Genomic DNA, 12,449 nt, shown 5'->3' with positions numbered 1-12,449 from the left:
GCATTCTCAAGACGGCTGATTTTGTTGAATTCTTTGGGGCACAATCCGTTGAAGAGGATATCACAAGCTTGAGCATTGTATTGCAGCATCTTCAACTCTTTCGCGGTAGCTTCACGGTCCGGTTCTCTCCAATCAAAGAATTCACCTTGCAAGCCAACACACACAATAGCCCAAATGGCGGGGTTATGTCTAAGAATATGAATTTTCATCTTATGCTTCCAACTAGCAAAATTAGTACCATCAAAGTAAGGACCTCTACGGTGGTAATTTCCCTCGCCAGACGCCATACTCTCCTAGGTTGTGAAACCAAGGCTATGACTTCCAAAAGCTATGAAAATCAAAGCAAATGGAGACCAAAGCTCTGATACCACTTGTAGGATCGAAAGTAGGTCTAGAGGGGGGGAGATTAGACTACTTGACCAAATAAAAATCTAGCCTTTCCCAATTTTAGTTCTTGGCAGATTTTAGCAACTTTGGACAAGTCAAGCAATATTAACACAATTCAAGAAAGCATGCAAAGATAGATGAGCAACGGAAAGTAAAGCATGTAACTTGCAAGAATGTAAAGGGAAGGGTTCGGAGGATTCAAACGCAATTGGAGACACGGATGTTTTTGTCGTGGTTCCGATAGGTGGTGCTATCGTACATCCACGTTGATGGAGACTTCAACCCATGAAGGGTAACGGTTGCGTGAGTACACGGAGAGCTCCACCCACAAAGGGTCCACGAAGAAGCAACCTTGTCTATCCCACCATGGCCATCGCCCATGAAGGACTTGCCTCACTAGCGGTAGATCTTCACAAAGTAGGCGATCTCCTTGCCCTTACAAACTCCTTGGTTCAACTCCACAATCTTGTCGGAGGCTCCCAAGTGACACCTAGCCAATCTAGGAGACACCAGTCTCCAAGAAGTAACAAATGGTGTGTTGATGATGAACTCATTGCTCTTGTGCTTTAAATGATAGTCTCCCCAACACTCAACTCTCTCTCATAGGATTTGGATTTGGTGGAAAGAAGATTTGAGTGGAAAGCAACTTGGGGAAGGCTAGAGATAAAGATTCATATGGTAGGAATGGAATATCTTGGTCTCAACACAAGTGTAGGGGTTCTCTCTCAGAAAAAATAGGTTGGAAGTGTAGGTTTGTTCTGATGGCTCTCTCCATGAATGAAGAGGAGGTGGAGGGATATTTATAGCCTCCACACAAAATCTAACCGTTGCACATAACTTCCCAAACTCAGTGGGACCGAATGGTTAAACTCAGTCTGACCGATTTAGCAAAGCTAGTGACCGTTAGGGTTTTCGGTGGGACCGACATGCAACTCGGTAGGACCGATATGATTAGGGTTAGGGCATAACGTAATCTCGGTGAGACCAATTACACAAACTCAGTGAGACCTATTTTGGTAATAAGCTAACCAGAGAGTTGGTCAGGTAAACTCAGTGGGACCGATCACTCATTTAGGTGAGATCAAAACGTTACGAAGGGAAAACAGAGAGTTTACATTGCAATCTCGGTGGGACCGATCGCTCATCTCGGTGAGACTGAATTGTTACGAAGGGAAACAGAGAGATTACAAGCCCATCTCGGTGAGACCGAGATCCCTATCGGTGAGACCGATTTGCCTAGGGTTTGTGGCAGTGGCTATGACATTTAAAACTCGGTGGCGCCGGATAGGAAGAATCGGTGGGGCTGAGTTTGACTTTTGGTTTAGGTCATCTGTGGATGTGAGAAAGTAGTTGAGGGTTTTGGAGCATATCACTAAGCATTTTGAGAAAGAACCTCATTAAGCAACACCTCATCCCTCCTTGATAGTATTGGCTTTTCCTATAGACTCAATGTGATCTTGGATCACAAAAATAGAAAATGTAGAGTCTTGAGCTTTGAGCTTGAGCCAATCCTTTGTCGTTTGCATTTTGAGGGGTCCACTTTTCTCATCCATGCCATGCCAATCATTGAGCTTTCCTGAGATATTAATCTTGAAATAGCATTAGCTCAATGAGCTATATGTTGTTACGAATTACCAAAACCACCTAGGGATAGTTGCACTTTCAGCCTTGCACAGGTCATTAACCACTTTGGCAATCTTTGCCTTTTTCTGCATAAGCACAAAAAAATAATTCAGTACTGATTCAGTTAGAAACCATTTTTAAAAAGAAAATGTATGTAACTGACAATGATGTGTTCAGCAAGCCGACTAAGACACATTTTTCTGGCCAACTAAAAACATGATTCTAGCCAACTACACATGCATTGTAGCCAAAACTAAACATGCATTCTGCCAAGTTTATGTTATTGGTTGCAAACGAGCACACTGGCTGTCCAAAGAATATGTGCAACTAAAAAAGCATATGTGTGCAACTGAACATACATCCCAGCCAACTAAATGATTTATTCTCGCAACTAAAAAGGTATATATGTGCAATTGAACATACATCCCATCCAAAAGAAAATGTTGGTAACTGATACAAACTTCTGTGTGCAAAAGACTAACCTGCGGATTGTAGGTTATTGGCAACTTGGATGCCACGAATGCTTCGGCTTGCAAAATACCATCAAACAGTGGTGTCTGCTCCATGTCCCTATACTCCTCTTTAAGCTGATGTAAAAAAGAGAAAAATAAAAGAACAAGGTTATCAAAATAGATTTGTGTGTTAAATGAAAACCAAACATTATAACCCGTGCAACTACAACAAGATACTAGGTAGACAATTGGATTCTACATATATGCAACTGAACAAACCAAAAAAACTGTGCAACCCACATGTCACCTAAAAAAGATTTCTGCCAACTGATGTCACACATCTGTGCAACAAGAAAAAATGTGCAACTTAGAACAGATGATGTGCCAATTAAAAATGAACATGTGTGCGGATGCCAAAGTTAAAGCTACAAGTTGTGCAACTACATGCATTGTTGTGCCAACTGATCACAATTTTTTTGCAATTTCCAAAAAGTGAGCAGACATGAATAGAACATAAAAAGAAGCCACTGTTGGAAAAAAAACAAAGAGAACTCACTTATAATTGGCCGTACACACTAGGAGAGATCGTTTCCTTCTTGATCACCTTGACAATTAGAATACCGTCCCATGCATTCGCTCATATCACGCAGTTGCTTACTGGGATATCATGAACGAGCGCATCAAGGTATAGTATCTGCGCCAGAACCAACAAAGGAAACCCAAGTTCAGTTATTGTGAGGAGTATTTCAGAAACTGTAACTGCACAAAGAAGAAAAACACATGGAAGTGCTCGTTTTCACTAACCAGCAAGTGATACAAGCAGCAACAGACGGTTTGCTTCTGCTGATCCATGTTCCGAAAAGCTTCATTTATGTGTTCTGCTACAAAGAGGTAGACGTTTGTGTTCTTGAGCATTTCATGATCTACCACAACTCCGTAGCACTTTGGGCTGAGCCTCAAGGCCGTGGTTGGTTCTAGAAAAATGCTGAATGGAACCACAAGCCAGGCCATAAAGAATGTGTCATCCATTCTTCCCACCATATCCTTAATCATCTTGCACCATGTAGTGATCTGGGGATGAGAATCTCCATTATGTTCAAAGCCTCTCTAATCTCCTAGTTGCATCCTTGCCAACTACATATCTAACTTTTTGACCCTTGTTTGGGAGATCAAATACCCTGTGAACACTGTCAGCATCGACACAGATCCTTCCCCTGCCTGGGAACACCATTTCAGAGCTCTCTGGCTGGTAGGACTGCACCAGGAATTTAGTGAGGTCCGCTGGAAGTGTGTCTGATAAGTTCAAGAGGCCCTCGAACAACCTCAAAAATAGCTCAGACTTCTGTGGTGGGGATAGAGAGCTGTTGAACTTCACAATCCGCCCTGGTGATGCTTGAGGAAGTCCTGGATTAGGGGGTATCCGGATAGCTGGATTATATCCTTTGGCCGGACTGTTGGACTATGAAGATACAAGATTGAAGACTTTGTCCCGTGTCCAGATGGGACTCTCCTTGGCGTGGAAGGCAAGCTTGGCAATACGGATATGTAGATCTCCTTCCTTGTAACCGACTCTGTGTAACCCTAGCCCCCTCCAGTGTCTATATAAACCAGAGGGTTTAGTCCGTAGGACCAAGAACATACAATCATACCATAGGCTAGCTTTTAGGGTTTAGCCTCTCTGATCTCGTGGTAGATCAACTCTTGTACTACTCATATTATCAAGAACAATCAAGCAGGACATAGGGTATTACCTCCATCAAGAGGGCCCGAACCTGGGTAAACATCGTGTCCCCTGCCTCCTGTTACCATTCGCCTAGACACACAGTTCGGGACCCCCTACCAGAGATCCGCCGGTTTTGACACCGACATTGGTGCTTTCGTTGAGAGTTCGTCTGTGTTGTCATCGTTAGGCTTGATGGTTCCTTCGATCATCGATAGCGATGCAGTCCAGGGTGAGGATTTTCTCCCCGAACAAATCTTTGTATTTGGCGGCTTCGCACTGCGGGCCAACTCGCTTGGCCATCTGGAGCAGATCGAGAGTTACGCCCCTAACCACCAGGTCAGGTTTGGAAGCTTAAACTACATGCCCGACATCCGCAAAGACTTTATCTTCGATGGATTCGAGCCCTTGCCGAGTGCATCGCACGGTCACGATCAGCATGATTTAGCTCTACCATCGGACAGTGTTCGAGTGATCGCACCGGCGACCACTCTGACCCTCAATTCGGAGCCAATTGCGCCATCCATGGACGGGTGGATAGACCCCGCCACGGAGGCCGCATTCTCAGCGGCGATCGAGCCGAGTATCGACCTTACCCTTCACGAGAGCCGTGACGCCGAACTGCCGGATTCTCCCCCGGCCACGGACTCCGAACCGCCTGCGCCCGTGCCTATCGAATCTGACTGGGCGCCGATCATGGAGTTCACCTCCGCGGATATCTTTCAGCACTCGCCCTTCGGGGACATACTGAACTCACTAAGGTCTCTCTCCTTGTCAGGAGAGTCCTGGCCGAACTATGTCCAGCAGGATTGGGATGCGGATGACGAAGAAATTCGCCGCCCACCCACCACCCACTTAGTAGCCACTGTCGACGATTTGACCGACATGCTCGACTTTGACTCCAAAGACATCGACGGTATGGACGACGATGCAGGAGACGAACAGGAACCACTGCCCATAGGGCACTGGACAGCCACCTCATCATATGATATATATATGGTGAACACACCCAAAGAAGGCAATGGCGACGGCACAGCGGAGGATGACCCCTCCAAGAAGCAACCCAAGCGCCAACGTCAGCGGCGCCGCTCTAAGTCTCGCCACGGAAAAAGCGGTGATACCGGCATAGGAGATAATAGCACTCCGGACAGTGCCGAAGATGACGACAATCCCATCTAGCAAGATTTAGAGCAGGAGGATGGAGAAGCCAGCATTCCTGAGAGAGCGGCATATGGAGAGGCAGAAGATGATAATTTCATGCCTCCCTCCGAAGACGAGGCAAGCCTCGACGATGACGAATTTGTCGTGCCTGAGGATCCCGTCGAGCAAGAGTGCTTCAAGTGCCAGCTTATAGCCACGGCAACTAGCCTTAAGAAAAAGCAACAGCAGCTTCGAGCTGATCAAGATTTGCTAGCTGACAGATGGACAGAAGTCCTTGCAGGCGAGGAATATGAACTCGAACGCCCCTCCAAGAGTTACCCAAAGCATAGGTTGCTACCCCGACTGGAGGAGGAAGCATTAAAAACCTACATCTCCAGCATATGACGCGGCTGATCGGCCACCTCGTGGCCGCGATAGAGAGGCATTTCAGCCAAAAGCTCAGCCCGCACCCTGACGCCACTCAGATAAAAATGTCAAGGCATGGGGAAATACGCTAGACCTGCGACACGTATTGGAGGACAAAGCAAAACACGCAAGATCGATCTATAGATCACGAGGGCGCGCCACTATGCGAGACGATAACCGTCACGCCGGATACAGTAAAAGTAAATCCGGTCGGGCCGAACACAGCGGACAAGACTCATTTGAGCTGCATCGTGATATAGCCCAGTATAGAGGCGCCGCACACCCCCTATGCTTCATAGACGAAGTAATGGATCACCAAATCCTAGAGGGTTTCAAACCCGTAAATATCGAATCATACGATGGTACAACAGATCCCGAGGTATGGATCGAGGACTTCCTCTTGCTCATCCACATGGCCCGTGGTGACGATCTACACACCATCAAATACCTCCCACTCAAACTCAAAGGACCAGTTCGGCATTGGCTCAACAGCCTGCCAGCAAAATCCATTGGCTGTTGGGAAGATCTGGAAGCCGCATTCCTGACAACTTATAGGGCACTTATGTGTGACCACCAGATGCCGATGACTTGAGCCACATAATTCAGCAGCCAGAGGAATCGGCCAAGCAATTCTGGACACGGTTCCTGACAAAGAAAAATCAAATTGTCGACTGTCCGGATTCAGAGGCCCTAGCAGCTTTTAAGCACAACATCCGCGACGAGTGGCTCGCCCGGCACCTTGGCCAGGAAAAGCTGAAATCTATGGCAGCCCTCACGACACTCATGACCCGCTTTTGCGCGGGAGAGGACAGCTGGCTGGCTCGCAGCAATAACATATCAAAGAACCCTGGTACTTCGGATACCAAGGATAGCAATGGCAGGTCACGTCACAACAAACACAAACACCGCATCAACAGCGACAATACCGAGGATACGGCAGTCAATGCCGGATTCAGAGGCTCTAAACCCGGCCAGCGGAAAAAGCCATTCAAAAGAAGCACTCCGGGCCCGTCCAGTTTGGACCGTATACTCGATCGCTCGTGTCAAATACACGGCACCCCCGACAAGCCAGCCAACCACACCAACAGAGAATGTTGGGTGTTCAAGCAGGCCGGCAAGTTAAATGCCGAAAACAAGGATAAGGGGCTACATAGCGATGATGAGGATGAGCCCCGGCCGCCGAACACCAGAGGACAGAAGAGGTTCCCCCCACAAGTGCAGACGGTGAACATGATATACGCAACCCACATCCCCAAGAGGGAGCGGAAGTGTGCGCTAAGGGACGTATATGCGTTGGAGCCAGTCGCCCCAAAGTTCAACCCATGGTCCTCCTGTCCGATCACCTTTGATCGCAGGGACCACCCCACTATTATCCGTCATGGTGGATTCGCCGCACTGGTCCTAGACCCAATCATCGATGGATTCCACCTCACTCGAGTCCTTATGGACGGCGGCAGCAGCTTGAACCTGCTTTATCAGGACACAGTGCGCAAAATGGGTATAGACCCCTCAAGGATCAAACCCACAAAAACGACCTTCAAAGGCGTCATACCAGGTGTAGAGGCCCATTTCATAGGCTCAGTCACACTAGAAGTGATCTTCGGATCCCCGGATAACTTCCGAAGCGAGGACTTAATCTTTGATATAGTCCCGTTCCGCAGCGGCTATCACGCACTGCTCGGGTGAACCGCATTTGCGAGATTCAATGCGGTACCGCATTATGCATACCTCAAGCTCAAGATGCCAGGACCTCGGGGGGTCATAACAGTCAATGGAAACACAGAGCGCTCTCTCCGCACGGAGGAGCACACTGCGGCCCTCGCAGCAGAAGCACAAAGCAGCCTCTTAAGCCAATCCACCAGTTTGATGATTAAACACCCGGACATCGTCAAGCGCGCCTGGAGTAATCTGCAACAAAACCGCCTGGCACGTTCCGAGCTTGCGTAGCAATGCGGCCCCTACCCCAGTCCCAGCCAAATGGCGAAATCCGTGCCACGCGTACATAATTATGCATTGAAAATACCATGGGCATACGTGGAGGGGGAGGGGCACGACTACAGCACGCCCCAAAACACGGCTCAACCGCACTCGGGGCTTCCTGCTTTGATATTTTTTTCTCTCTTTCAGGACTTTACTCTCTGGAAACCCTGTCCGGCAGTACGATTGCTGGACACATGATACAACAACCAAGGAGGCAGAAAGCTACGTCGCACCATGGAACTCCCAGGTGGTCTCTGATAACGAGTAAAATACCTGCTTTAAATACCATTCCGCAGCTTGCCCTTGGAGGGGACATGTCAAATAGTCCTACTTTTTGCTTATCGCACTAATTGTATCATTATGCTTCGACGCACCTTTTTGAATAAACAATGCATAGCACTAGTCTATTATCGCATTCTATATTCCTTTTTATATATATGTTCATTCATGACATTCACCACCCGTACACTCTGGTACGGCCAATACGCCAGGGGCTTACGCATACCCCATAATACGGCGTGAGAAGTCCGAACACTTTCGACAGTGCGGCACCCCGAACTTATAGCATTATATGCATCAGCTCCGAATCATGTCTTGGGTCAATAGTTGGGTTTGCCCGGCTCCCATGTTTTGGTACCTTACGTTCCGCTATATCGGCTAAGGTAGCATTGGGAGAACTACTGCGATTGTGCCCCGGTTCATCTCGGCAAGCACCTCAGTAGAGAAAGCTAAAACTGACTGTCATGATAAGGCGAGAGCTGGTCGCTGTTCGAGAGGTCTCGAGTCCTTAAAGACTTATGCCGCTTAGGGCGAGGAGTCGGCTTTGTCCGGCTTAGGCGTGTATAGCGCCCCGATTCGGCCTTCCGAATACTAGGGGTTCGCCAAAATTTAAAATTGTAGACTTCTATGGCTAACTGAGAGTGATAAAGCATTATAGTCTGATTGCCTTGTTCGTTGCACTGAGCACCTCCCTCGAAGGACCCAATAATGGGAAAAAGAGTGCTCAGATTTATCCCGAACACCCCAGCACCCGTGGCATGGGGGCAGAAGCCGACGACTGGCCATCTCTCAGATTTGATAAACAACCGCACAGAAGGTAATATTTTAAATTCAAATAAGTGTTGCATAGCGCACATGAACAAGTTTTCATAATACAGGATCACACGAGCAAGTTCATTCAAAAATTACATCCTTCGCACACTCGTCCGCCACAAGACGGGCACCCTTTAGGACACCCTCATAATACATTTCAGGGTGGCAATGCTCCTTGCCCTGCGGCGGCCCCTCCTTCACCAGCTTCTCGGCGTCCATCTTGGCCCAGTGCACGTTCGCACGGGCAAAAGCCCGGCGTGCACCTTCGATGCAGATGGACCGCTTTATGACTTCCAGCTGTGGGCAGGCATCAACAAGCCGCCTCACCAGGTCGAAGTAGCTGTTGGGAAGGGAGTCGCTAGGCCACATCCGGACTATAAGACCCCTCATGGCCTATTCGGCCGCCTTGTGCAGCTCGACCAGTTGCTTCAGCTGGTCACTCACAGGCATCGGGTGTTCGGTCCCAGTATACTGAGACCAGAACAACTTCTCCGTCGAGCTTCCTTCCTTGGCCTGGTAGTACTTTGCGGCATCCGACACGCTGCGGGGCAAATCTAGGAATGCTCCTGGAGAGCTCCGAACTCAGGTAAGTAACAAGTAATTTACTTTCACATGCTCTCTTTGCATAATGAATGCCTTACCCGCCGCTATCTTCCTCATCGCCTCAATTTCCTGGAGGGCCTTTTGGGCTTCAGCCTTGGCATGCTTTGTGCTATCGAGGGCCGCGGCAAGCTCGGACTCTCGCGTCTTCGAGTCAAGCTCCAAAGTCTCGTTCTTCTTCACGAGAACCTGGAGCTCTTGCTGCACCTCGCCAACCCGTGCCTCTTGTTTCTCCCGCTCGGTGCGCTCCTTGGCCGCTTTGTTTTCGGCCTCGGACAGTGTTTGCTTTAGGGTCGCCACTTCGGTCGTGTCCCCTGGCACATACATAATCATCCTATCATTTTGCAACCACATATTATATATATATAGACAAGGTATTACTTACCTTTGTTCTCCTCGAGCTGCCTCTTGGCAAGGCCGAGCTCTTTCTCGGACCGCTCGAGGTTCTGCTTCAGTGCAGCAACCTCCGCAGTCAGTGCGGCAGAGGTCAGCAGCGAAGCCTGCATACGCATATAGACATACTTGTATTAGACTCCTGCAGATATTATTTGATCCTCTATTAGACTTTTCTTTGTGAACACCAAACAGAGCATCAGGGGCTACTGTCTATGCGATAATATTTTCCTATATTTTAAATACTTACCTCAAAGCCTGTTAGAAGGCTGGCACAGGCTTGAGTCAGTCCACTCTTGGTGGACTGAACCTTCTTGATCACCACGCTCATAATAGTGCGGTGCTCTTCATCGATGGAAGCGCTGCGAAGCGCTCCCAGCAGGTTGTCCGGTGCCTCTAGATGGACAGAGGTCACCGGCACGGGCGACTTGCCCCTCTTGGAAGGGGGCCGCATGCCGGAGTCCGGAACCATTAGAGGTTCCGACACGGTGTTCGGCTGAGGGCCGAACTTAGAGCCCTTGGGAGCCTTGCTCCCTTTGCGCCTGGAGTCCAGAAGGTCGCCTTGAGGCGCCTCCAGGACTACCTCCCCTCGGCTCGGTGCCCCTGGAGACAATACCTTGACATTGTCCGTGGGGCGAGGAGAGGAGGTGGTTGGAAGTGAATCGGTATTCATATCCGACGAGTCCAAGGAACTTCTCGACGAGGGTACGTCGATACGGGCTCGGGGCGGACTGCATGATCATATTCGGCGTTAGGAGAAGTAGTGCAATAAAAGTATGCTATGAGTTACTCTGGTATCCGAATACTTACGACTTCGCCAGGGGCTTGGCCCTGAGTAACCACTCATTTTCGCTGTCGACGGCGGCGGTGGAACAGTCCGGAAGGAGATTCCTTCCCTTCTTGGACCCTTCGTCCTCCCCGGTTGGGGCGGCCTTCCTTTTCTTATCTCCCCCGACTGGAGGGGGAGAACCTTTGTCTTCCTCCTCCTCGTTTTCACGGGAGGAGTGCGTCTCAGAGTTATCGGACGATGAGTCCGATACCACCTGGCGCCAGGAACTTTTTCGGGTTCCCGTGGCCTTCTTCTTGATCTTCTTCTCCGGCACCCCATAAGGAGCCGGAGTCCGGATCTCCGTCAGGAGAGCGTCTGCAGGGTCTTCGGGCAGAGGGGCTGGGCAGTCAATCTGCTTCAATATCTCCACCCAGTCCTGTCAAAGGCATGGGAGCTCAGATCCCGCACATGGTTAAACTATGGAAAATAAATACCCTACGAGGTGTACAGAACTTACCAGATTCGCAAGGCGCGTCGCGCTTAGCCCGTGGTCCTCGGTACGGGGAGGGGGAACCCCGGCGCCCTTGAACAACCCTTTCCAGACGTCTTTATGCGTCGTGTCGAAGAGCTCGCGTAGAGTCTGGTGCTGGGCCGGGTCGAACTCCCATAAGTTGAAAGCCCGTTGTTGAAATGGGAGGATCCGGCGGAAGAGCATGACCTGGACTATGTTGACAAGCTTGAGTTTCTTGCCTATCATGTTCCGGATACACTTTTGGAGTCCGTCCAGCTCCACCGGTGAGCCCCAGGACAGGCCCTTCTCCTTCCAGGAAGTGAGCCACGTGGGGAGTCCGGATCGAAACTCGGGGGCCGCCACCCAGTTGGTGTCACGCGGCTCGGTGATGTAGAACCACCCCGATTGCCACCCCTTTATGGTCTCCACGTAGGAGCCCTCGAGCCATGTTACGTTGGGCATTTTGCCCAACATGGCTCCGCCGCATTCCGCTTGTTGGCAGCCGACTACCTTCGGTTTGACATTGAAGGTCTTCAGCCACAGGCCGAAGTGGGGCCGGATGCGGAGGAAAGCCTCGCACACGACGATGAACGCCGAGATGTTCAGGATGAAATTCGGGGCCAGATCATGGAAGTCCAGCCCATAATAAAACATAAGGCCGCGGACGAATGGATGGAGGGGAAACCCCAGTCCGCGGACGAAGTGGTGAGGAAAACCACCCTTTCATAAGGTTCCGGGGTAGGGACAATCTTCCCCGCGGCTGGCAGCCGGTGCGCGATATCCGCGGCCAAGTATCCGGCCCCGCGCAGCTTTTTGATGTCTCCCTCCATAACGGAGGAGACCATCCACTTGCCTCCCGCTCCGGACATGTTTTGAGAGGGTTGAGGAGAAGGATGTGGACTGGGGCGCTGGAGCTCGAGTACGCAAGAATGGATGAGCAAAGAGGAAGAAGGCATGGGTAGAAAAAGGTGAACCCTTATCCCTTTATAAGGGCGGATGAAACTATGCACCCCCACCAGCCTGGTAAAACTCACTTATCCCACAAGCGTCGTGATTGATGGCACGGTTGGGTTACCCACGTCCGTATTGATGGGAATCCCGTAATAAGGGGACACGATCTCTGCCTCGACAAGACGTGCCAAGGAAACAGCCTCGCGAAATACGCTGAGGTTGGTTGTGAAAAACGATTCTAATGGTGACCTGGTTGTGGTGTGATGTCACACTGCGGAATGCGTCGGCAGATTAGATTTTTCAAAATATTATTCTCTCTACGGTTGTATGTGGAACTTGTTTTGCAAAGCCGGACACGATCCTCGTGTTCAAAATCTTCTATGAAGTATTCGGAGGAGGAACCCG

General features: G+C 49.7%; 1 protein-coding gene across 1 annotated transcript in view; it reads right to left on the bottom strand.

The window, feature by feature from the left end:
• Nucleotides 1–3,099: 3,099 nt before the first annotated feature.
• The window catches only part of LOC147974876 (uncharacterized), a 109,981-nt gene continuing 100,631 nt past the window's right edge, over nucleotides 3,100–12,449 (bottom strand). Inside the window, exons 6-8 of the mRNA XM_087520186.1 lie at nucleotides 3,610–3,856; nucleotides 3,267–3,533; nucleotides 3,100–3,156 (exon numbers count right to left, since the gene is read on the bottom strand). Coding sequence (XP_087376312.1) covers nucleotides 3,100–3,156; nucleotides 3,267–3,533; nucleotides 3,610–3,856 — 571 coding nt within the window. The remainder of the gene's footprint in view (nucleotides 3,157–3,266; nucleotides 3,534–3,609; nucleotides 3,857–12,449) is intronic.

This window comes from Triticum urartu, chromosome 4A (assembly GCF_056163025.1).
Source record: "Triticum urartu cultivar PI428250 chromosome 4A, HENAU_Tu73, whole genome shotgun sequence".
NCBI lineage: Eukaryota > Viridiplantae > Streptophyta > Magnoliopsida > Poales > Poaceae > Triticum > Triticum urartu.
The sequence above is the reverse complement of the archived record's forward strand: the minus strand, read 5'-3'. Positions and strand labels throughout refer to the sequence as shown.